Source organism: Drosophila subpulchrella, chromosome X (genome assembly GCF_014743375.2).
Source record: "Drosophila subpulchrella strain 33 F10 #4 breed RU33 chromosome X, RU_Dsub_v1.1 Primary Assembly, whole genome shotgun sequence".
Classification (NCBI taxonomy): domain Eukaryota; kingdom Metazoa; phylum Arthropoda; class Insecta; order Diptera; family Drosophilidae; genus Drosophila; species Drosophila subpulchrella.
Genome location: NC_050613.1, coordinates 17,439,286 through 17,465,841, shown reverse-complemented (window position 1 = coordinate 17,465,841; position 26,556 = coordinate 17,439,286). Strand labels below are relative to the sequence as shown.

Genomic DNA, 26,556 nt, shown 5'->3' with positions numbered 1-26,556 from the left:
ATCCTTTTCGCTTCAACTCGTTGGCCAATTTCATCGGCAATTGTCATGGGATTTTCTTTTTGCCATAAGCCATAAATTAGTGCCAACCGACGTTCCGTTGAGTCTTTAAGCTGACCTCTGACCCCCCCAATCGCCCACCCACCTTTGGGCCTGGTCAGAGCTCTCCCTCCTTTGGTGGGCTTTTGATTAATTCTGGATGAGGACGACAACGTCGACTTCAATGGTCTACAAAAAGTTAATCGTTAGTAATTTATGGCTCTCTGGTGGGCGTGGCCGCAAAGGTAAGGCGATCTGAAAGTATGTTGAATATAGAATGGAACATCACAGGAAGATGATGATACTGATGATGATGATAGTATATGGTAGATGGTAGATGGCATAAATCCCGATGTGCTCACACATTCTTGGTGGAGACTAGACAATCGTCTCGAGCCATTCGAGGCATTCAACTGCGCCATTCCGAGTCTCGAATAAAACACCAAAAATGCAAAGAGAGGAATGTTGATGGCAATTTGGAGCGATGGAGGAGTTGGCATCGATGGCCAGTGCAAGGCCAAAGTACTCAAATGCAGGGGAACTGGAGTGGTGACAGGACAGAAGGAGGGGTCCCCAATCATCATGCCCGTCCCCATCACAATCACACAATGCTGGCAATTGAAAACGCCACTCGAATCGCCGTTCCAGCCCCCCGAGCCCCCAACTTCCCCCTACTTTCCCTGCAATCCTATCCAGCAAATGCACTCAATTGCACTGTCCAGCGTGAGTGACCATGAAAAGACCTCTGCTCTTGACCGAGGGCAGCTCGAAAGATCAATATCAATATCAATGGACGATTCGGGTTCAATGAAAGAATAGTGGCTTTATCACTTGGACAAGCCATTCTCAAATTTATAAAGGGAACACTTAATATAAACTTCCCCCATTGACTTAATATACACAACAATTATAGATTAAAGAGATTAATTGACAGCAGTGTTCATATAACATTAATGTGTAACAACACTTTTGGTTTTTATCTTCTTAACAGCATACATATGTTTCAGATATTACTATCTGGAAACCGATTTAAATTTCAGCTATAAGTCCTCACTTAGAAAATATAATGTTACACACAATCATAAATGTAGTATGGTTATCGTATTAATCACAGACATTACATTGATTTGGCTCGAATATATAGATGGCTTATCAGATGGCATTAATAGTTTCTTTTGGAATATTATTACTTGAAAAACTGAACAGCTTTTTTGTTTTGAAACCATTCGCTCCAATCCAAATTTCCCAAAGGTATAATGATTTTTCAAAACTCTCAAAAAGCTGATTTAAGATCTCAGCAGTTAACACTGCTATGAACCATATAATATGATTAATAGCTGGCAATTTATTATAACAAATGTATTGATGTTAAGACCCCTTTTGTTTTTTGGGCGTTTTAAGATTTGACAACCTGTAGAAAATATCAAACCAAACAAAATCGTTAAAATCCCTAAATCTCTTACAAATGTAAGTTTCAAAGGGTTATAATGCATGGTATTTACTGTAAGAACTATGTACATAAGGTTCAAATAGATATGAAAACCCTAGATCATAAGGTTTTTATGATATGACTTCAAATGCTGTTATGCCCCAAATAAAACCTTAAGAATTCCCAAAAATTCCCTATGTATTAGGGTTTTGAGGGGTTGTAATGCATGGTATCGATAAGAAGGGGTACTCACTCTTGCACTCGTTGGCATCGTTGTCGGTGGCCCTGCCCCAGGGGCGGTCAAAGTAGAAGGGCTTGCAGCGCTCGCATTCGGGACCGGCGGTATTGTGTTTGCAGGCGCAGGTCATGGCCAACTTGGCGCTCATCTGGGTGCTCCGTCCGAAGTGGGCGGCCAGCGAAGGGGCGGCGGGGGATGTGTCCTCATCCTGGCCATCATCGGGATCCGTTCCTGATCCTGCTGCTGCTGCTGCTGCTCCTGCTCCCGAAGCCATGGTGGCCACACACTCGGAGGCATGACCATTGCACTTGCATCTGCCACCGACGGCGAAATCGGAGACGGCATAGTGCTGCGAAACGGGCAGGGTCACGGAGGAGGCGGCCGAGGGGGCGGCTGTGCTGGCTGGGGGCGTGGTCTTCCCGGGCGGAGTGACCTTGGGCTGCGGTGGCGTGGTGACCGCCAGTTTGCTCTGATAGTGCTTCTCATAGGCACTGCCCTTGTGTTTTCCCTGTCGCTTGGCACTCGAGGTCTCCCCATCACTGGCATAGTCCAGATGCAAATGATCATCATCCAGTTCCAGGTGCTTCTTGGGCTCTTCGTACTCATCGTAGCCCGTGTCGGCACTATCGTTGTCCTGCAGATTGTAGTCGTACTCATCCTGCTCCCCGTCCATCTCCAGATCCGCCTCATCATCCTCGTCGTCGTCCTCCTCCCGACTGCCGCCCATCTCATCGCTGAAGGCATTTGCATTTTTCACTTTCAACAGCTGAGGTGGCAGTTCCAAGCGATGGAACACCACCCGGATATCGGTGGCCGTCACCCAATCTTGAAGGACCAGCGAGGAGTCCAGATCATTGGCCGACGGACGACCTTCCAGCGTATTAAAGGCGAATCTCTGGGCTGCACCACCCGTATCGTGTTGCGAGTTGATGCAACGCGCCTCCTGCTCATTGAACTTGGAGATCTTGGCCCGATCCGGACGACCGTAGAACTTCTGGCACTGGGAGCTGTAGAACTGGAAGGGCTGCCAGGTCTGGCCGAAGTCGGAGCTCTTGAAGATGGCCAGCGAGTCGGGACGGGGCGAGCGGGGGCAGAAGGAGAGCGATATGTAGGTCAGCTCGTACTTCTTGCCCAGCGAGAGGGTCAAGGTGACATTGTCCGGCGGCGCGGTGTCCGGATCGTGGGGCACATTCACAGCCCCCGATCGCCAGCAGGTCACATTGCTGGGATTATTGAGATCGGTCAGGGACGAGGGCCCATATCGCTGGGGTTCGCATGCTCGACACTCGCCGGCATTTCCATCGCGGAGGAGTTCACAATACCGCTCCGGCTGTTGGGCGCCACATACGCTCGATGCCTGGACGGGATTACCATAGGCGGCGTTCACAAAACTTGGCAGGCACTTGCGCGGCTTGCCCTCGAAGTAGCAGGGATCGTTGGCCGATATGCCGGCGGCCCAGGTGGATCTGGTTAAGGATCCGATGGCCACGGCCAGGATCACCGGCAGGAGCTGGAGCAGGCCCATCCTCACCCTGAATGGGAAATGGGTAGAACTTTATAGTCGACTGGCTGACTGGCGACTATCAATGCCCCATAAGCTTCTTATGCTCCCCATTTCTTGAAAATGCATGCTATTACGGAACCCATTTTTATAAAAGACCATAGCTAATTGGGTCCTTACAAACATAAATATCACTTCAATTCAATGTATTCATTCAATTCAATCATTTTTTTGATTTGAAAGCATTCAAAGAAGACCTCCAATTTGTGTCTACATAAACTCCTCAATGAAGTAAAATGAAAATTGCTACAATATTTAGCATATATGTAACACCCCTTGAAGTATAATTAGAATGAACATATAATATTTGAAAAAGTTCCCAAGTCAGGTTAATGCTAATTGAAGGCAATAATCACTTTGTATTCAGAACACTTTTCACTTATGAATGTTATACAAACCTTATAATCACCAGAGATATGATATGAATTAAAGAGCTCCAAATGTTTTTGAAAAAATAAACTTAATATCCTGGTATATTTTGTAATCAGAAAACACGGACATGATAATGCTAGTTCCGTTAAAATACTCAATCACTATATGTTTATATGAACACCCCTAAGAGATATCGTGTTTAAAAAGCCCGATTGTATTTCCAAAATAAACTTGATCTTCCGCCATAGCTACCACCTGAACTACCCATCAATATTTGAGGGACTATCCCAAATTGAAATCAGAAAACACGGACATTTTCTATATCACTTCCATAAATTATAGATGGGGAATATATTCGAAGCTTATGGGATTCCAGCGGCAGTTGTTTACGTACATTGGCTCGAATGCGAAATACCTCGTTCTCGGGACTCGTCCCACAAACACTTTCTGTTCCACTGTTTCTTTGAGTGTATAGTTCTCTGGAAGAGAGCGTATCTTGCTGTCTCGGTCACACACTCGAGAGGATCGCGTCGGGGTCACCAAACAAACAAACAACAAAAACAAGACGCGGCGACGGCACTCGCGGCGTCACTGAGTCTGCCACAACGGCATGCAACAGCTGCTCTAGGAGTTCCACCGATTCTCAGTCAATACGATGCGATGCGATGCGATACGATACGATACACTCCTCTTGAAAAGCAATTCTCCAGTCCAAATCCTAAAACCGAAACCGATTCTCCGGGCTGCGTTGCCACTCGGTCAACGGCCAGCGTGTTTCTGTTCGCCACGGCGACGTCCTCGCGCCAATTGCCCCCAAAAAGGTCCTGTTCTGATTCGACTCGTTTCGTTTCGATTCGACTCGTTTCGTCTCGTCTCGTTTCGTTCCGAATCGTTTCTTCTTCGTCTCGAATCTCTCCTCTCGTCCTAGCACACTGTGATGAATTCAACTCCTTGTCGCGGAGGCTGGTGCTCCTTCCTTGTCGCGCTCTCTATCTCTATCTCCCTCTCTCTCTCTCTCACTCGCACAGAAGAACAAGAAAAAAAAAATAACAACGAAGGCCCGACGCGCACTTCGGTTGGTTTTGGTTTTGGTCTCGATTTCGATTTCGGTTTCGTACCGCCTCGAAATCGCCTCGAAATCGCTCGCTTGCGCCGCTCAAAAATGTGTTGTTACCTGGCAAACGGTTGGTCGAAAACTGATTGCATTTGGCTTGGGTTTTGGGTTTTGCTGTCAACGTCAACAGAGGCGCGAGAGAGCGGATGCTGCTCGGCAACATTTCGTGGCTCCAGCAACATTTTCATAGAACTGTTGTTTATTTACTCTAGATGTTTGAGGTGCTAAAAGAAAGGCCTATAAAAGGGTAAACAAAAATGTAATAAAAACTCTTAAAACATTTGTTTTAATAAATTAAAATATATATTTATTTTTAACAGGGCGAGCTTGTAAAGTTTTTTGTAGTGATTTGAAGACGATCATTACAATGATATTTAGTATTGCATAGGTTTAGGGCTTTGATTATATTTTAAAACTATAAATCTAAATGTTAGCACTTAAAGTTATTTTTTATTACATTTCTGTATAAAAACTTTAGTTTTCAAAACCAACATAAAACATTAGGTTAATTTCTTACAATTTACTTTTATTGCTACTTAAAAAATATAGAAATCCTTTAAAGAAGTTATATAATTGTTAGTTTAAAGTTAAGCTTTGTTTAATTTAAATCCATATTTTAAATCTCGGAGCCCATGTTGCTGGATGCTGTTCATGTTGCTTCGCGCTCTTCGCAACATTTGTTGCTGGCTCTCTCTCTCTACATTTTCGAAGTGATGTTGATAAGGGACTCAATAAATATGTCAAAAAAGGAAAGATCTTTGAACTCTTAATCTGTGAGCTATTAAAAATGCTTTCAGTTATTGATAATACATTTATATTTATCTAATATATATACAATTATTTTTCAATCATAGTTCTGGTCCTTAAAAGGTCTGTAATATTAATAACGTAGTTATAGACAAAATAATAAATAAAGTATTGTATGTACCATATTATATATGATATTTTATATCTCTATAACAGTGGCGGATCCACGGGGGGGAAATAGGGAAATTTCCCCCCCCTTGAAACCACAGAACCTGAAAGTGCATGCACTCTGTAATGCATGCATATGGTTGACTTTTCAAATATAACCACTTTGTTTACCTAAAAATTGGGATGAATAATTTTTGTTTTATAATTTGTACTGTATTTCTCTCGCAATAATAAGTTTGAACCCCAAATCGAAGAATAAGTTCAATTTCCCCCCCCAAGCATCGTCTCTGGATCCGCCACTGTCTATAAGCTATCAGAGTACTGAACAATTATACTCGAAAACAGCAATACCATAATTTATAATTTGTGAATTCATACAGAGCTTATTAATTCCGTTTTGTGCTTTGTTCGATACTTTCCCTCTCGTAAGACATTTTGCGCACAATATCTGTCAGAAAATAAACGTACATACCTCACTCGATTTCAGGTCGCACCTTCCTCACAACAAAGACACCGTTCTCAAAACTTCCGCTGTCATGATGCCGTTTCAAAATTCCACTCATTCACGAATGCTAATCGCCAGACACAGGAGATATGGGAGATATTTATGTACATATGGGGAATCGGAGTCAGATTCGGCTGGCGAAGACACAGCGACGCCTGCGCAACAGTTTTTGTTGGATGTCTTCTTCCTGAAAAAAGCGACTCTTAATGCTCGGAGCTTGCCCAGTGGCATGCCCCATCGAGCGATTTGTAAAGAGGGCCTCGAGAGCCGCCCGACGAAAGGGAACGTGCCGGTAGAAATCTTCGCCGGTCTCTGAGACAGGGCTTCCGTTCGGTTCCGTCCAGTCAAAAAAACATTTTCTTCCACCCTTATATATTGCTTTGATTTACCCTATCTCTTAAGTATATACATTACTTTTTAATAATAAATTGAAATTCCCTTTACTGAAAAGTATATTTCTTATACAACCTATTGTAATATATTTATAATATAATATTTTTTTAGTTTTGTCAATGGAACAGCAATAATAGTAATTATAAAGGTTAAATCTTTAACTTGTGAGAAACAAGTTATTAATGAATACCTCTATCTGCTCAGGGAATATATGATATTCAGTTTTTCAAAAGAGTTCTAGAACTTTATTGCAAATCAGATTGTTTACCAAAGCAGGGATATAAAATTTGTCATGATAACGATAATATTTATGATGATTTATCACACCCGAGAGTCAAAATTAATATGAAATTAGAGTGTTTTCAAGAGGTATATGATAAAATTACCATTAATTTCTGTGTGTGCACTTCCTCTGCTCGGCTGCTTTATTTTTGATTTATTGTTTTTGACATCTCTTCGTTTTCGTCGTCTTTAGGCTCCTATTTCTGCGTTTCTCGAGGATGGAGAGTCCCCGGGCTTGAATTCGAGTTTGGGTTTGCGTTTCAAGTGCTTCAAGACTCGGAGCTGGAAATCTTTCGTTATGTTTTATTTATAACGGATTTGTTTCTGCCGCCACTTTTGGCTTTCCGCCGTCATTGTTTGTAAATATTTATGCCATGTGTGTGTGGGTTTGGCTGTGGTCCCTTCCTCGAGACTCCTTTTTTGACCTGCTGCGGACCCGGTTTTCCCCGTCCCCTTCTTGATTTGGGTCCATTTCGCTAATTCCGGAGCTGGCCTTAATGGAATTTAAATTTCGTTGGGTTCCTCGCCTAGGAAACCGCAGCGAGATATGATTTGCTTTTCCCTATTGAGGAAAACTTTCGGTCGATTTCTCTCAGCCCGAAGCTCTCTTGGCCATATAAAAAAAATGTGAACCGCAGCTCCAGCTTTTGGCCAGGCACTCAGAAAAATATCTAGAAATTAAAAAGGAAAGGTAAATAATATCCGAGAAGCAATATGGAAAAATACATAAAATTAAGTGCATTTAATATATTTCAAAGACCATTTAACTTGTATTTATATCATCGAAATAAAGATTTTTTAAAGCAGGAATAGGACAAATAAATTAAAATGTTCATAATTTTAAAGGAAAATAAATGCTTTAAAATTGTATTGTACCTTTAAATAAAGTAAATTTTTGTTATATTATTTTTATAATTGTTCAAAATTTTTTTTTTAGTTTTAGTTAAGCAACAGCATTTTCTCTCTGTGCACCGAAAAGTGCGGAACGTGTAATTATGACGCCTCCTCGCACTTGGCCGAGCAAAATGTAAATGGCCAGCACCTGATCATTACGATCATTATAGAGCTCAGTTGGCTGAGTTGCTCCAGATGAGGCCGCTGATGAAAATGATGATGATGATGACGACGGCGATGAAGCCGCTGGTCAACGCCTTTCATTCGGGGCGTGGCACTGGAGCGTACGCCTGGCCAAATTTGTCCCACGATCACGATATTTTCCGGCCACTTCGAAAATGGTTCGTTTTAATAATAATGTCTGGTAAAGTGAGGAAATGAGAGGAGGAATGTGTGAGCTAAGCCTACAAGTCTTCAAATTATTCAGGTAAAGTTACTAATAATAATCCATAGAATATAAAATAAGTTTATAAACAGGGTTTTAATCATTCTAGTCCTAGGGTAAATACTAATATGTTTTCCAGGAAGGCTATATTTTAAAAATTTGTAATAGCTTTTAAAATTTACAAAAATACAAAACAATCAATCCCAATCCATTGATTAAAATGTATTTATGACTTTGGCATAAAAGAAAATTGTTTTCGCTTCTTACTCCTTTCTGAATCCTTTTATACAAATTTGTTTGCCTATGTTATATGTTTTCAATTAATTTTCCAAAATGGCTTGGCCCTCTTCTGCCAAATTGTTTGCTGGAATATTAGTTATTTTTCGGTTTTCTGCTGCTGTGGTTGTTTATATGTATTTCTAATGAGCCTTTCCCCAACATCCGTGTGCGTTTGTATGTATATTTTTTTCATTTAAATGATTTATTTATTTTTGCTCAAGCTTTTGGCCTGTCCGCCGCAACACACATCCCTTAGACCCTGGATTGACTTCTACATGGAGCGAAATTTCGGTAGACGAATCTGTATAAATTCATGGGGATATTTTGGTAGATGAAGATGTGCTATTAACAAATTTATTTTGAACTCATAGCTCTGGCATGACAAGGTCTGTACAGAGAGAAAAATTAAAAGATGTTGACCTTATAAAGGATGGTACATACATATGTGCATGTAAATATAGGTTCAAATAATTATTTTAAAATCAAGCACGTTCTTACTTATCTTCAGGTTGTTATTATTTTTTATTTTTATTTATAAAGTTAAATATATAACTATACAATATGTAATAAATTTTCAATTACAAGTAAAGTTTTCTTATGAAAACATGGGTAATAAATGATGTTGTCAACATAGTAAATGTAATTTCTATATAATTTATATGTAACTTTTAGTTGACTTTTGAAGGCATAGAACAAAACTTTTGTAGAAAACTGTTTATAATATTCAATAATATTATTAGGTAATTATGTGATATTATTATTACAATTTATTATTTTTTCCAGTGTTCTTTCCAGACACTCCCTTACATCTTGGCCCCACATTGTTGTGGTTTGGCGGAGCTGCTCTGGCTGCTGGTGTTTCGGCTGTAATTGTTGCTGGGAAATTGCTTCTGGCATTTGATTTGTACATCATTTTTAACGAAGCATAAAGTTTTCTATATAACCGATGTTTCGGCCAGGAAGAACAGGACGATTCCGGGTGGAAGGAGGTCGGAGGTCATGCCAGGACAGACAGACAGGCAGACAGAAACACATCCTTGCTGCTGAAGCTCTTGACTCTGTGGCTGCTGCCCCTCGAACTTGGCCTCTCCACTCCCCTCCACCCAAAAGCGGGGTTAATAAACAAAAAACGTGGCATGCAGATATATTATTATTATTATTTTTGCACTTTCCACTGCACAACAGTTCTCTGTTCCTGACAGAAAAATTAAATAGGCATTTGGAAACATTAAATCAACCAATTAGGAAATTACAATGCGGAAAACGGAAAATAAGTAAAGCAATTGGGGGTAGAAAGGAAAGTGGGAAAATGGTGTAGTGTGTAATGTTTTTTACATATGAATTTTTATTTATTTGACTTGAATTAAACTTTTATAAACTTTAAATTTTATATATTTATATATAGTAGGCCTTAATAGACCATCATACACACCATTCCACTCAGATGTTACATATATACCATTTCCACATGTCTCACAACCATTTAGTTCCCATCGATCTACCCAATTGCGCGGCATTTTGAGACCAAACGAACCGAGAACGAACAGAACTCAGCGGAAGATTTAGACAAATCTCGCGTTTCGGTCTCTAATATGGGATCCCCAGTCCCAATCCCCAGTTCGTTGCCATCGAGGCATGCCGCCCCGAGGTTTCCGTTCCGCATCCTCCACTCAAGTAGCGCCGACCAAAGCGATGCTGCATTAGCATTGCATCCCATCTCAAGTGCACCTTCCCATCACCGTTCACCATTCACCATTCACCAATCCCCAATCACCAATCATCATCACCATCATCAGCATTCTCGTCTGCCCCGACGACGTCGTCTTTATCGATGGGAGACTATCGGAAAATCACGTAATGGGCACGTAGGCCAAATATTTACTTAAGCCCAAGTCGTGAGGGGAGGGTCTTGGTCTCCGTACTGCGGACTACGGACTACGGACCACGGTCTCCGGAACAGGGGCCACATTAATGTTGTGGTGGCTAACCAATTGACTTCACAAAAGACTCGAGCTGGGGCTGGGGACCAAGATGAAGACAGGAATCGGGTTCGGGATGGGTGGCGTGAATGAGTAGCCTGTGTACACAATGACTTCCCCTCCGATTGTTTGCCTTAATCGCCCTCATTGCACTGCAACTTGCAGTTTCAGCATCAAACATTTTGATTAACTGTGGTAAATAATTAAAAAAATGATGTCAACTAAATATGTTTCTTAAATATGGCAGACTAAAACTCATAGCATAGGGAAAAGAAAAGTTGTTGATTAATTATACAAGTACAGTTCCATGCAGCATGGTGACCCACATTTCGACCTTTTCGAATCCGATTACAAAGTGATAAAAAAAATTTGTGATTTTCACGAAAAACCAGTATTATTAACAACTATCTGAATCCCATTTTTTTGTCATAAAAAATCAGTGTTTTGGCTGGCATAATGCGAGTAAGCGTCAGAATAAGGAATGTCATACCTCGTTGAGCTCGTTGCTTAATTTCCAATCCATTGGCATTTAAACATGAAAATTTTTAACTTTTCACATTTTTGGCAAAAAAAGACCATGCACCCCCTTACAAAAAATGCGAAAATTGGTCAAAAAATAAACTTTCCTTCAAGTGATTGGGAACGTTAGCATATTTAGCAAGCTGTTCAAAACAGTCGGTTTTATAGCTGTACGCCTTGATTTGACTAAACTACGATTAAAAAACTGCAAAAAAAATCATATTTTTGACTAAAATCTGAATCTCGTATTTTTGACTAAAATCAGAATCCCATTTTTTCGCCCTAAAATTTCAGTTTTTTGGCCGCTATAAAGAAAATAAACTTCAGATCGAGGAATGTCATACCTCGTTGAGCTCTTTGCTTAATTTCCAATACATTGGCATTCAATCCTGAAAATTTTTTAATTTTTGACATTTTTCGCAAAAAAAGTGATGTAACCCCTTGGTCAAATTGTAATTGTAATTGTAAATTGGTCAAAAAATAATATTTCCCTAAAGTGATTTGGATCGTTAGCATATTAAGCAAGCTGTTCAGAACAGTAGGTCTTTTGGCTGTACGCCTTAATTTGATTAAACTACGATTGAAAAACTGCGAAAAAAACGAGTATTTTTGATTACAAGCAATATTTTTTCGTCCTAAAATATCAGTGTTTTGGCTGGCATAACACTTTACCTTAGCTACCTTTTTCTCGAAGAAAGTTCACTTTAAGTGGCACTGCAAGTGCAACATGAAGTTCAACATTGACTTTGCTGGGATGCAAGACAAACAATGTGGATCCCTCTGAGACCCCCTGATGAGGACCGGCCAATAAGCAGCTTTTTGACTTTGACTTTGCATTCCGGGTGCATGGTATTAATGGGTGTGGGGTTATTCCATGGTTATTCCTTTGACGACCTCCCGCAGCAAGAGGATTGCGAGCAATTCGATTGATTAGGAGGGCACACACATACATCAATTTGGGGGAGATCCCGGCTTGCCCAACGAGAATCCTCTTGAGGAAATTGCCAGCACACAGGAGCCACATTTACAGACCAAACAAAATAAAACCTTTCCACCCCTCGAGTGTGGCAAATATCAAAGTCAAAGAAACGTGAAGTGGCCGAGAACAGGAAAAACAAGCGAGTGTTGGGGAAAAGTGGGCCAGAAGGGCGGCGAAGAGGTGCGGTGGCAAGTATTTTGCACTAAAAGCGAAACTACTTAGCATTTGCCATCGAAGTCGGACTCGAAATGCGGAGTTGGCCAGGCGGAAACGGAAACAACCAAGGAAGCGGAAGGAGCGAAGGGGAAGGCGAAAGTCTGGGCCTCGAGGAATGAGGTCAAGAGACAAAATAGGCTTACTGACATGTAGGTCCGACTTTCTCTTTTCCTTAAATATATGTGAGTGTGTGCAAGCCACCCTCTGCGGGAATTTAACGGTCAAATCCCTTGACTTTCGCCCGCCCAGAAAGTCACTCCTCGAGGTTCTTTAACCTTTGCCATCGCTTCCTGCAGCTTTTTCGCACCCACTACTTGACAGGGATCTTAAATTCAGGAGAGAAATGAATTAAGAGAAATAAATGTCTAGAAAAATACAATATCGTTGACAGTAAAAATAAAAAAAAATTCTTTGAAAATCGCTGATAAAAAATGGAATGCTTAAAATAAATATACCTGCAATCGAACTCAAATATTACATATTTAAATTAAATATAATAAACATATTTTTAAATGCAATCATATTAAAATGATTTATATAATATTAAAATATTATACTCCAGGTGGAAAATTTGGTATATGATGTCACTCAAATTTTCTTTAACCATTTTGTACACTAAATATTATAAAGAATAAGGAATTTATTTTTAAAATCTATTAAATTTTTAATATTAAATGTTAATTATTAAATCTTATATTATTTAAAACTTCAAAGGATAAAAATCATAGCGATAAATATTTAAACTTAATATGAAATCATTGGTTTTATTATACATTTGTTAATTAATAACCAAAGTAACCATATAATGTAAGCTCTAAGGTTCAAAAATAAAAGTAATGAGTACGTCCAAGTCGCAATGGATAATGCTCATCACTTTTTTATATACTTCCTCTTCTTTTTTGGCTGAGCTTACGCTTAATTAACTCGTTTGATGCCATACCAATCCATATGAAGATGGCCATTTGGTTGACAGCTTTTAGCCCCCCTTGACTTCGCCTTCGGATTTGGATTTGAATTTGGTTTTGGCTTTGATTAACCGATAGAATTTCTTTGATTTATATCCGAACTGGTGGGTGAGCAGGAAAATAGGGTATTAATTATGGAGAGTGATCCATTCATTCCCCGAAAACAAGCACCGGGACATGTTTAATGAACAGTTTACTGTGAAATTGTCAAGAAAATGCGTGTTTAAGCCAGATTAAATGCAGCTGGCCACTGATTTATGGCCATGTTGCTCCCCACTTCACACTCGAATTCGTTGCGCTGGCTTTGTTTACTCCAATTATTTATGGGTCAACGGATCATCTTGAACAAGTTGGAAAAGGCAGCGAAAACAAAGGCCCCACAAATGGGGCGATATCAAATTTCCACTGAGTGTGCGTGTTGCTGCAACATGTTGGTGCCGTACGCTTTTCTCTGGCTTAAAACTATATGGCCAACAAGTTGGAAGGAATAGGAAACTGGCTTGAATCCAGAAACCCATTGTGGGTGAGTGAGTTCAGATGGGGGGGGGGGGCGTCCGCATATCGAAAAAGTAATTAAAGGCCACGAAAGCGGAGGCTGCTAAATGCTGATGCCAGTCGCAGCCGAAACCTGCCCCTGCCACGCCCACCGAAAGTCCTGTCAAGTGCAATACGTGCCACATGCAGTTGCCAAAAACAAAAATGCCCGACCAGCAATAATGTGGCAGCAGATGGCAATGGCTTCTAAAATCCAAGTGCCTTTCAAATACCCTTTCCTCTTTCTCAAGGAATATCATGTATAGTCTTATGGTTCCCGAGATCTCTATGTTTATATAACTTATAAGGCCGGAAAGGCTTTTTAACGATTATTTAGTAAGATACCGCAAGCAAATATTTCAAAGTTTATATTATTCTCATTTAATCTGTGTCTTTAATCTTAAGTCTCTAGGTCTTATGGTTCCCGAGATCTCTAAAGATGGTGATATAAATTATAAAGTCGGAAACAGGGTTTTCTTCGATTGTTTTTTAAATCACCACATATTGGATGATATATTTCCAGCTAAGTATTCCTTAGATTATATTATTCTCAATAAATCATTATCATGTTTAATTCTCTAGGGCCTATGGTTCCCGAGATCTCTAAGATGACTATATAACTTATGAGGTCGAAAAGGTTATTTCTACTATTATTTTTAGGATACCTTATATTGAATTGTGTGAGAAATTTTCTAAAACCTTTATAATTTAAAATCTAGTTTTATTTCTATAACTCTAAGAAGGCTTCCTGCATATACATAGGTATATCTAGAAAATACCAGACAATACAAAAAGTACGAATATACTTGCGCTATACAAACGGATGATTTTAATGAAATCATTGTATTTTGTGACCGTTTTTGCAAAATTCGATTTGGGATCGTCGGAATTTCCTGCCTGAACTGGCGCACACACAACTAACTTGGCCCTCCTGCACAATAATTTTACACGATAGGGCACATGCGATTCCGGACTTATCACACAGTTAATGCACTCGGAACCTTTTCAGGGAGATGCCGCAAAAAGAGCAACAATGGCTATATGGCTGCATACCTACATGCAACAAGGGGCAGATACAAAACGCATCCGTTTTGTGCAACGTAATCGACAATTATCAGCGACATGAGCAAACCAATTGTTCAGTGCCCCGTGTCCGCAGTCTGATATCCTGCGTCCTTCGTCCTTCGTCCCCGTGTCCCGGATTCCTGGCATCCTGTTTATGAGCAGGAAGAGAGCGATAGGCTCGCGGCCAGGACTCCATTTAACCCGCCAACTAGTCCATTTGTGTGTGTAATTGTTTGCCAGCGACACTGATTACGAAATCCAAAAACACTAGCAAACAGAATACATATTTAAATGGAGTCGAACTCTATGGATCACATATTTTCTACATTTTATTTACCAGAACTTGCACTTCTTTTTTGCTAAAATCGATTATAATAAATTACAAATATATGACAATTTCAGAAAAGACTAGTAAGCAAAATAAAAATTTCAGTGGTGTGGAACTTTATAAGTCTGATGTTTTCTATATATTTTTGATTAAGCAAAAAAACATCTTAACGATGTAAAAAACTAGTGACGATCGCACCTTCAACAGAAAACATCGATGACAGCAGCTAGGCTGTCATCACAAATTCATAGATGACTGCAGCTGACTGTCAATAACAATTCATCGATGACAGCAGCTAGGAGGCTTGAAAAATTCATCGATGAAAGTAGTTAGACTGTTATCAACAATTCATCGATGAGAGCAGCTAGGCTGTCATCAACAATTCATCGATGACAGCAAATTGCTGTTACTTACAATTCAAAGATGACAGCAGCTAGAATGTCATCAGCAATTCACCAATGACAGCAGCAAGGCTCTTATCAGTAGAAAATTCATAAACAATTTTATTAACATGTCATTCATAAGAAGTTCATCAAACAACTTCGATGTTGTTAAGTGTACAGAAACAGAAACATTTTACAATATCAATTTCTCAATCAAATAGTTATTTTGTTAGCCAGTGTAACAGCGAAATGCCATGTCACGCTTTTTGAACTACGACCCCCATCCTCCTGCATAAAATTCAACCACCCATTTCGGACAAAGTTACATTTATTAAATTCTTCTTAACACTCCTTACAGCTAGGCAAAAAAAGGAAATTATAAAAATTACAAATTGGAATAGGATAAGATAATTACAACGAAAACGAAAATACATTTAGAAACATACGGCTAAATAAAAAAAAAATAATATATGTAATTGTACACATTGTTTAGGATTAGGATTTGGGAATGGGATTGGGTATGGGCTCAAGAATAAAGCGGGAGGTCCAATATATATTGTAGCATTTCAATCCATTTCATTTTGTAATCTAGTATTTTTTGTATCAATTTTAATTTAATAGCATCGAATCGATTTACTAGCACTAGAAATTCCTGGTATTTCGAATCACTTTCCGGTTCTCCCCACTCCCGATCCCGATTCCCTTAGCGGAATGTGAGTATGTACATGAGGATGGGATATAATACGCTGATCCCGCTCTCATCTCGCCTAACAATCCTTGACCTTGACCTCCTCCTGGATGAATCCTTGGTTCTCAATGCCCCGTGGTTCTTGGGGTCGCGAGGTCACCGCGTTGCTGGTGTTAGTGGGTGGATCGGCATGCTCCAGGGACTCGTGTATCACATTGGCGATGATGCCGTTCATCTGGCCCTTGCCCTCGCTGGCCAAAACCAAAGCTTCAATGGCGTTGATATTGCCATTGGGATCCTTGACGGAGGCGCTTTCCGCATCCGAGGAGGCCAGTTTCCGGCGCTGGCGAACCTGGAAGCGGTACATCCATCTGGGAAAGAGATTCAGTTAATATTATAACAATTCTGGGAAGGTCAGAGATCACTCTTACAGGAATATGAACACAGAAAACAGGGTGAGACCGCCGCCGAGGAGGAAGAAGGCTCCTGGCAGTACCCTCAGGCTAGCCGCATACAGAGTGGTGTACATGGGCGCAAAGACCATGGGCATCAAGGCCTCCGCCACGCCAAACAGCGAGTTCACCTTGCCCAGCTCATCCTTGGACACCAGCTTGGTGGCTATAGACCTCATCGCAATAAAGGCCGTTCCATTGAAGATCTCAACCAATCCGCCCAGATACATATGCCATGGAAGTGTGGCAAAGGCGTAGACGAAGGACGACAGGATCTTCGAGGTGCTGGACAAAACGCCCACCAGGGCATCATCGATGTTCAGCTTGTGCGACAGCACGCCCACGCAGAAGATCACTCCGATGAGACCCGTGAACATGGCATAGGTCGAGAAGAAACTGAACTCCACCTCTGACCAATTGAAGCGGAATCGAGTGAACAAATACGTCACAGCCATCTCACCATGCAGCGGACCAATGATCACCATCACCACGATCATCAGCAGGATGACCCGTTTGCGACGCTGGTTCTCGCCCTTCTTGAAGGCCACCCGGAAGGTCTGGACCACGTGATCCCTGTCGAAGAAGTCCGCCAGCAGGCTCTTCTGCTCCCCGGCAGTCTTCTCCGGCCGGGCCACCGGCTCCTCCAAAAAGAAGAACCCGTAGACGAAGGCTATCACGTAGAAGGCGGCCGAGATCGAAAATACACCATAGAATCCAATTTGCCTGGAAAGAAGATTGGAATGTAATATTCGATTAATATTATTTGAATATTAAATGCTATTTTAACACTACAACCGGAATAAATAGCCGTTCTCGATCGATTCAATCACAAATTCTCTATATCAAGAATGCTTTACTCACGAAAAAACAAAATCAAGACTTATTTTATCTCTCATAATATTATGACCTCAATAAACAAATTCAAGACTTATTTTATCTCTATTAAGAATGCTTCATCTCGAAATGCAATATAAAGAATAATTTCAACTTGATTTCAAGAACGTTTCTTCTTGAATAGATAAGAAAACACGAATTCTCAAAGCTAGAACATTTGATCTTGGTTTTTTTACGTTCGTAATTCTTCTGAGCTTATAAGCACCCAATTTTCATATTAGTTACTGTCTTTCCTTAATCTTCTACCCATTTATTGTATAGAGAAAAGCTAATCAAGACTCACTTGAGCAGGACTCCGCTGAAGGCCATTCCGATGGGCACGCCCACCGAGAAGCAGACATTTAGGATCCCGATCCGCAGCGTGCGGTCCTCCTCCGTGGTGATGTCCGCTATGTAGCTGAAGACCCCCATCAGCATGGTGAACCAGCCGCCGCTGAGGGAGGGGAAGATGGCCTCCGTGAGGGCGGCCGCCTCCATGGGCGCCTTCTCGAAGTAGACGCACAGCATGAGGCCCACCACGCCGAGGAACTCGCCCACCACTGGGATCAAGATGCAGGGCTTCCGCCGGCGGTGGCGGTCGCTCCAGGATCCCCAGAACAGGATCAGCAGGCAGGGGAACAGGGACTGGATCACCGTCTTCCAGGCGGCCATCCGCGCCACCATCTGCTGCACCGTCTCCTCCTCCCTGGAAAAAGAGGAAATATTTCAAAAACCTGGTCAACACTTAACTTTAAAGAATGGGTAAAGTATTCTTAAGTTAAAATTATTTTTTAGGCATCAATTTGACAGATAATCTAATTATTTTGTATTTGTATACACTCTTTTCCCAAGGTGTTTAAAAAGAATAACGATATCAGACATCAAACAGATTAAATCCATTAATTTCATTTCAGTTTAAATGTTTCCGCCTTGATTTTTATCCATGTTAATTTCTGACAATATTCGAACAAAGATATCAAACATCAAACAGATTAAACTTATAGCTATTGAAGAACCCATTAATTTCATTTTGAATTTAAATGTTTCCGCTTTGATTTTTATCCATGTCAATTTTTTTTATGAATGTAGATATAAGATTAAATGGTTCATAAGATTATATGGATATAAGATTATATGGTAGTTGTCTAATTATTTTTAATTTTAGTTTGTATTCTTTCCTAAATAACCTAACCCGAATAAAAATGAAAGGGTTGTGGTATTGTTTTCTAAAATATAAAAAGAAGTGCCTAAAAGCATATGCCAACGGAAGAGTAATTTGGGTTTCTGATATACAATATTTCAATGCATACTTTTGGGCACATTTGTAAGCAATTTTAAGTTGTCAATGATAGAAATAATATTTTAAGTAGGTATATAGTATGGTATGGTATGCTATATGGTGTAGACTTTCACTTACTAAAGACTTTAGTGACTTACAGTGTGTAGTTGGCTGTTTGGCGGCGGGTGAGGGCATCGCAGACCTCGTCCCCGTAGGCCATGTTCACCCGGCAGGCCTTCTCCAGGTTGAGGTTCTGGGTGGCCAGGTTGGAGAGCACGCTGGGCATGATGTAGGCGGCCAGGATGGGTTCCACGGTGACGTTGTTGGCCACCAGGCGGATCTTCTCCCGCCAGGAGCGTTTCGCGGGCGGGGTCGTTGTGCCATTGTCCTTTTCCTTGGCCATCGTTTTGTCCACGGCGGTGGATTGTGTCGTCATCGTCGTCGCCGGAGGAGGTGGCGGTGGCTCATGGTTCACCGTGTATTTGGCGAACTTGGCATCGCCCAGGCTGCCGTCCTTGGGTGACATCCTGCTAGCGGAGTAGAAAGGATCTGCAAATCAAAAAAATATTTTATAAATAAATTTTATAAAGATTTTTTAATGATATAAACCTATTTTATGGCCCTATGAGAACCCATAATCGAGATAAATTCATATACTCATTAATTAAATTATTTATATTGTTATAAAATACCCATCACATTTGTATAACCTATAAACAAATATATGGGATAAGAGAGTGCGCTAGAAGCAAGGTAAGTGCAGGTAAGTAGAACAACAATATCATTTAAATTTCAAATAAATATTCCCACAAAGTTATTGAACTTAACTTTAACTGTTTACACCTATCAACATAAATTAAAAATTGAGAAACATCTGTATTAATAGATTTCCAACTGAGTGAATAATGAGACTAGAAATAAACAGTCTGACAGACATTTCAATACTCTATCCCCTCTTGAAAAAAATTTAAAATATATGTAGGACAGATGTCCATCACTATTCTTTTAATGTCTCATTTTTATCTGAATCCAAACTTGTGTCTTTAATCAAACAGATTTAAATGAAGGCCAGTAACCTTCTTAATGGTTTGTTTAATTCCTAGCGTTATTCGGGGGCAATTCAGTCTCGCCTCACCAAAACTTAATTTGCTTTTGTTATCTAACGCGAATTGTCATAAACACGGAATTGATAAATTTAATTAAAGGCCCATTAACAAGGTTCTTTGCGCTGCTAATCTTTTATCTGGCTTTATTACCACAGTTGCCACCCTTGTTTTAATTGCGCTGCTTCATTATACATTTACGAAATCGTGTCAATTTTAAATTTATTACCCCGGATTGTTCTAGGGAATTTTGAGTTGGCCCTAATGTTTTTGTACAAATTTTAAGGTCATTACTTAGAGTACATTTATTGGTTGTATAAATGGCATTGAATGTTTATAAATTGATTTCTGTTTGATTAACCCTATTTTTAATTTGTGTCAGCATTTCAAAATCAATCAAAGTAGAGCGACATCATTATCATTATCATTTTTAAAAAGAAATCTTCTTTAGATCTACATGAGATATTAAGGGCAAATTTGTTACCCTCTATAAACTACATTGCTTGAGGCCTTATGACACCTTCTTTTTTTGATTAACTGACTAGATTTCTTAAAAAAATTCATGGCATCCAAAATATGACATAATATATTAATTCATGAAATATTGTCTTGCTTTTGTTTTTTCTGACTTTTAAAGTAAATCAAGCAAGTGTTGTTCACCCTTTTTTTAAATGGTGTCAGCATTTCACTTGTCGAAGTCAAAGTCAATCAAAGTGAAGCGTCAACATGCGATTTCCGAAGGTTGTAGTGTTATCATTAACTCATTGGGGGGGGGTTTTTTATCGGAACTTGAAGCACCTGCTAGTACCCCTCTTTTATCTCTTGAAAACCCACTTCAGCATCCGCTAATGAAGTTAGTTCGGAGTGGAAACCCCGGCATCTTTCTGGTTGTCATGCCGATTCGATTGCAAAACGTAATTAGTGGAACTCCGATCTCTAGGAACGAAATCTCCGGTTCTGCAGCTTTATCAGCCCCCCTTGGGATTTGGAAATCCCAGACAACAACGACGACGACGTTTTCGTGGTTTTTTTTTCACCTGCCTTTTTGTTTCGCATTTTGTTGCGTTGTGGCTTTTAATTGTTTTGCTTAGTGCATTTGTTTTTGTTCGTTAAAAGTGTTTACACAATTGTTGCCACATTTTGGCTTAAAGCATATGCCCGTCTATATGTCATACGTATTCCCCACCGCCCCCAACTTCACGTGCCAGGCGCAATAACCTTATCGCAGAGAATTCTCGCCCAAGGCGATATGTAAATTATTAAGGAACCTCAATGGGTGTAGATAATGATATTGAAACGCATGGGAGATGGGTAATCAAACATGGGTGATATAAAATAATTACATTTTCATCTATATACAAAGTGCAGGCTTGAAATTTCGGTAGTTATCTTGGTTGCCAGAACTTGTATACTTACACCTTCTATATTTTTACCAAAAATTCTTATGATAGAGTAGGTGCAAGTGAAGAAATGATTTTAAAAAATTCAAAGCCCTAATTATTTTTAAAAATATTTTAAATCTCCTAAATGTACTATTTTATGGTGAGGAAAGCTCCCTCTACTAGTGGTTTTTGCATTTTCCACTTTCAGTTTAATCAAAGCGAACCCAGCGACTTTCGACTTTAGCACAAAACTAAAATTAGCCAAAATTAGGCAAAGCTAATTGACCCTGACAGGTGATCACACACGAACACACACCCAAGCATCTTGGTCATAAAGTGCAGCACTGACCGTTTTAATCTCCAACTTCCGTCGAGCGATGACGCAGAGTAGAAAACACATAGAAAGCTATTGCGAACAAAGTCCACACTTAGAATTGGATGTCTGGTGTACAGTGAAGCTTAGCAACAATGATCGAATGCGAGTCACTCAGTAGTTTATTTTGTCTTTTGTTTATATAAATAGAAAGGTTTATTCAAGTTATTCCCAAGTAAAACGTCGCTTAGTTGACCTAAATCATTTAACCAGAACTACTCTGAAAATAATAAAAATACAAAAGCAAACATTTAGCTTTTACAATGATTTTTCGGACATGTTTAATGACCAGTTCTATCTATTTTGTTATACTTTTGAGGCTTAAAACATTGTGTTTTACAACGCTTAATGCTTAAAGCGTGACATGTTCACAAAAATGCATTTAAAACGTCTCAGCTTTAATCCCAAATTCTGCCCTGAATCTTAACTTATGGCTCATGAATTTTGGAGAATCGTCATTGGAGTGCTCGTAACATTGGAAATCGAGTAGATCTTGAGGTCTGCACTTTCTGCATTTTTTGCAATGATCCAATGCCATTCAATCAGACGTGCGTTGAACCCAATTAAAGCAGGAAGAAACGCTATTGAGGTCACTTGGGGCCAACGCGTCGATCGGTCACGTCAACAGCGTTTTGGCCACCAATCAACATATCGCCATATAACCATATCCATAAGGTGGGTACCGGTACTCCACGAGGTGCATACTAACCAGCCTAATCGATGGTTATGGCCATGTGCAAATTCAGGAAGCATTTGTTCAGATGGTCTCCACTGCCTGACTATGTGAAACTAGGAGTGGGACACTGAGAAAAAGATAAGGCAATATAAGATCCTTAACTGAAAAATATTTCCTTATTTTTAATTTTTTATATTATTTTATTTTTATAATAGCTATAATGGTCTAAAATTTTAAATCATTCAATCACAGTCGTCTGGATTTTGTTAACTCTTTATAAAAGTAGACAAATGGTTTATTTTTTCCAGAGATCACTTTGATAGTTTAATATAAATTGTAAAATATTGTTTTTAGGCAGCCCCAAAATTTAAGCACCATTTTTATTAATAACTCAAAATGGTGTTAATATTTTAATCATCAAGTACAAGTTATCTCAAAATGTGAAAAAAAAAATGTAGAGTGAAGTTGTGATATTACTGTAGTAGAAATATATAAATATTAAACTAGTGTTTCCTTTATTTTTACCTATTATTATTTATTTATTTAAAAGTATTCCTAGTAAAACAAACTGGAGCTTATAGTTAATAACACTAGTCACTTAAGTAATCAAATCTTAAATTAGCTTTGAAATGACAAAAACTAGCCATAATAAACTCTCATCTCTTTATTGTGAAATCACAAGTGCGTGAATTAAAAGCTATAATTAGAACTGTTTAATGGGAAAACGTTTTTTTCGGGCTTATAATATTTTACCTAAACATTCGAAATGTCATGCTGACATGGGTGGAAAAATTCACCCCGCAAAAAAACAATTTTTTGACTCTTCCCACGATGTGAATCACGGTGAATAAAACAAATGACAGAGGAATTACAACGATTATTACCAAATATTTGGCGAGTGCCTATCGTTTTTTCCACCCCATACCCCCATTTTTGTGCTATTATTTAATTTTCTAATCTTTGTTTGATTTTTTCGGGCCGTTTTCCCAATGTTGCTTCGCTCATTTCCGGCCGCGTTTGACAAAACTTTTCACACAAGCGAATCGAACAAGCGATGGCGCTCCAAATTACCCATTTACGTTATTAATTGCATGTCTATGACAGATACAATTAGATATATGAGTGTGGAATCGCAGATACGGCGACGCTACACGGATACGGATACAAAGATACAGAGATACACGGCCCACCGGAGTCTGGCCGTGACACAAACAAAGTTCTGCTTTAGTCGGGCCACTAAATTGGAAATAATTAAATACAATTAGCTGGCGAAAAAAGAAAAACTTTTCTTCTCGGATTTATTTATGCACAATTCAATGGTAAAATTAGCCGCTAAAAATATTTAGACACACGAACGCAAGCTGGAATCATATCGTGTGCACAGAAAACAATTTCAACCTTTGTAATAGGCGACATTACATATGTACCTATTAGGGCTATTTTAAATTATATAAAAAATGTATTTTTTTCTCTGCAGACCTGTTTGCAAATCGCGGAAGTTCCGGATAATCCAAAAAAAAAAGTAAGCAGATGCTCTGGAAACAGACTAGCAAAACAAAACTTGAAAAAAATAAATAAAGAAAGCTATAGTTGAGTGACTCGACTATAAAATACCCACTATATAAACTCGTTTTTATAAAATATATTCTTCTTAAACCAATTTTATGAGCTTTGGAAGTGGAAAATTAGAATTTCTTCTCCGTGATCTTCAGAAAACTCGTGAGTTGGATCTTATCGGGCAAAACAAAACAGCCTTTTAGAATCGGAAATGTTTCTATCTCCATCTTGTATTCTCTTGGGCACGAATACAATATGTACAATCCGAGTAACGGGTACGAATCTCTATTCGTCGGCGATCAAAATAATGATAAACGAACCACTAATTTGGGCAATCAAACAATAGCGCAAAACACGGATCTCATTTTGCAACGGAGACAGAAACCGCCGCAGAAAATGTGAAAACAACCGAAATTAGAATAAATTAAATACGATTTCAGGCCATAATTATAATTAATTGGGCTTGACAAATCGCCTGGGATGGTACGAGATTGTCACTGGAATTTAGATTTAAGAGAAGGGTTGCCGAAATTTTCCACTAAAAAATAAATAATATTATGCTGTTTTGCTGATTATTTATAAGAGGGTATCATCCAGATTTATAGAATTTACCATTTAATATAATGCAATTCGAAGAATGGTTTCTGAAAATCCATGAGTGAAGGAAAAGTAATTTTTTGATTTATGGGATAGGGAAAAAAAGATACTATTTGTAATAGATACAATATTTTCACAGCTTTCACTTGGATAAAAAATTATGGATAGTCGAGTTATGATTTAATACCCTTATAAAAACGGATCAGCTTGAATATTATATTGAAACATGACAATCCTTTACTCACACCACCCACTTTTCGGGTAACTATAGATATAATAAATACACTATATTTTGGATATTTTCGACAACCCTATGCGAAAGGGACGCACTGGAAAGCGAAATATGTTCAAACAAGCGGATTTGATTTAATTTACATGTCGTTAATAAAATTAGTAAAAGAGAAAGACACACACACGCACACACATGGGGGAATAGTTGGAGATACATATTCGGATGCTGTAAGCAATTGTTCGAGCAACGGTAGCCATGTATCTGTATCTGTATTTGTATCTGTGCATTGTACACTTTAGGAAATCCCCGACTGATTTTCCCATTTTCCAGCTTTACCTGAGACTCACTGATTTTCGCCTCCTTTCGACTAGTTTGTTTGTTTTTTAATCGCCGCTTGTTTCTGTTTGCTGGCAATCATCTACATTGACACGGCTGCAATTGCAGTTGGATCGTTTTCTTTCTTTTTTTTTTGGAATGGTAATGGGAATTGAATTAAAAGTCCATGTACGTGTACAATGTACAGCGAACGAGAGCGGTGCCTTCTGTGTTTTTTTATTTATATTTATTTTTATTATTTTTTATTTTTTTTGTATTTATTCAGACGCCACTTTCGGCTTAACGAGCTGGTGGCTTTCAGTGCTCAGTGTTCGGTGTTCAGTGTCTAAACCATCGGCGTTGAGCTGAACTCGGCGACTAAAATATTTCGCATTGAATTTGATGAGTTCCGCTGGGCAGCCGCCGCCGCCGCCGCCGCACGGTAAAAAGCCGCTGCCGTCGGCGTCGGCAGATTGCGAGTCGTCGGCTGTGGGTGTGGGTCGGTGGGCGGTTGGGCGGTTGGGCGGTACGGGTACGATCAGCCCGAGGGAAACACACACACGCACACAGCGAAACAGAAAGCGGAGATACAGGTGGGCCCACAGGTGGCATCGCCAGCCATCCTCCTTTTTTCCCGCTAACCCCATCGGCACTGAAGGCCCAATTTAAAGTCTGTATAGCCTTGCAGCTAGAACCATATCATACTATTAAAATCATATAATACAAATACCTTATTAGCCGCAACTTTTCTTAAAAAAAGGGAACTATAGTTCCCATAACAGCTATATGATAGAGTAATCGGATTTTTCTATAGTTTAAAATTCGATATCTTAAAAATTTTGTAAGATAAAAAAAAAAATACCAAGCTATAGTTTTTTTCATATTAACTTTTCATTTACTTATCAATCTTTTCTATTAAATAGTAGTCCTCCATACCTCAGAGTGAAAAATAAAATATAAACATTTTTTTGTTTTAATTTATTTTTTTTTTTTTTTGATACTTTTCATGGGACTTAAATCCATTCCGACTTATATACGACTAGAAAGAATACCTTTTTGGTACCCCATAGTACAAAACTGATACCCTTTGTAAAGAAACGGACAGACGAACGGACAGACGGACATGGCTAAATCGATCCGTGTAGTGATGTCAATAAATAATATATATACTTTATAGGGTCGGTAATGTCTCTGTTTTTGCGTTGCATTCTTCTGACTGAAATTATAATACCCTCTGCAAGGTTATATAAACGGGATAGCACATCTTAAATTATGAAAAACAACCAAATAAAAATTCCCCCCGAAACCTGTTCTTTAGTCAAATTGGAAGTCACTGATCCCCTTTAAAATGTAGTCCACCATTGTCAATAACGGCTTCTTTTAATTTATTTTAGAAAGATCAATAAATTTTGGTATTATAAAGGAAAGAGCATTTACTAAGACTTTTAAAACGCAGCTATATTTTGGTAAACAAGATTTAAAATTATTCAATAAATACTTCCGCATTTTGCATTCGATTGGGTGCTTTTTTAGTTCTTATTACAGATCTCACAAATATTGGGAATAATAAAAAATATTTTAAAATACAGTTTGCTTATTTTGTGTTGTTAATAGCCATTTTTTTGTCTGCATGTTAAACCTAAAATAGGTTTTAATCT

At 39.2% G+C, this 26,556-nt stretch overlaps 2 protein-coding genes across 3 annotated transcripts in view; both read right to left on the bottom strand.

Moving 5' to 3' along the window:
* The window catches only part of LOC119556462 (netrin-B), a 74,470-nt gene extending 69,652 nt beyond the window's left edge, over window positions 1-4,818 (bottom strand). The window contains exons 1-2 of the mRNA XM_037868709.1: window positions 4,031-4,818; window positions 1,719-3,235 (exon numbers count right to left, since the gene is read on the bottom strand). Of these exons, the coding sequence (XP_037724637.1) occupies window positions 1,719-3,235; window positions 4,031-4,032 (1,519 nt within the window). The 5' untranslated portion in view covers window positions 4,033-4,818. The remainder of the gene's footprint in view (window positions 1-1,718; window positions 3,236-4,030) is intronic.
* A 10,863-nt stretch (window positions 4,819-15,681) lies between these two features.
* LOC119557708 (solute carrier family 46 member 3) lies at window positions 15,682-25,265 on the bottom strand. Of its 2 annotated transcripts, none has more exons than XM_037870588.1 (5): window positions 24,920-25,265; window positions 18,822-19,212; window positions 17,689-18,090; window positions 16,491-17,234; window positions 15,682-16,430 (listed from the first exon to the last, which is right to left on the bottom strand). In XM_037870588.1, the coding sequence occupies exons 2-5, from the start codon at window positions 19,187-19,189 to the stop codon at window positions 16,139-16,141; spliced, it is 1,806 nt and encodes a 601-aa protein (XP_037726516.1). In that variant the 5' UTR covers window positions 19,190-19,212; window positions 24,920-25,265; the 3' UTR covers window positions 15,682-16,138. The 2 variants fall into 2 exon arrangements, with proteins under 2 accessions (XP_037726516.1, XP_037726517.1); XM_037870589.1 differs by having other exon boundaries at window positions 24,931-25,265.
* Between the last annotated feature and the right edge of the window lie 1,291 nt (window positions 25,266-26,556).

Coding starts and splice junctions, on each gene's coding strand:
- LOC119557708 (XM_037870588.1), bottom strand. CDS start 19,189: ATGTCACCCAAGGACGGCAGCCTGGGCGATGCCAAGTTCGCCAAATAC. Junction 18,091..18,821: donor CAAACAGCCAACTACACACT/GTAAGTCACTAA, acceptor CTCTTTTTCCAG/GGAGGAGGAGACGGTGCAGC. Junction 17,235..17,688: donor TTCAGCGGAGTCCTGCTCAA/GTGAGTCTTGAT, acceptor TCTTCTTTCCAG/GCAAATTGGATTCTATGGTG.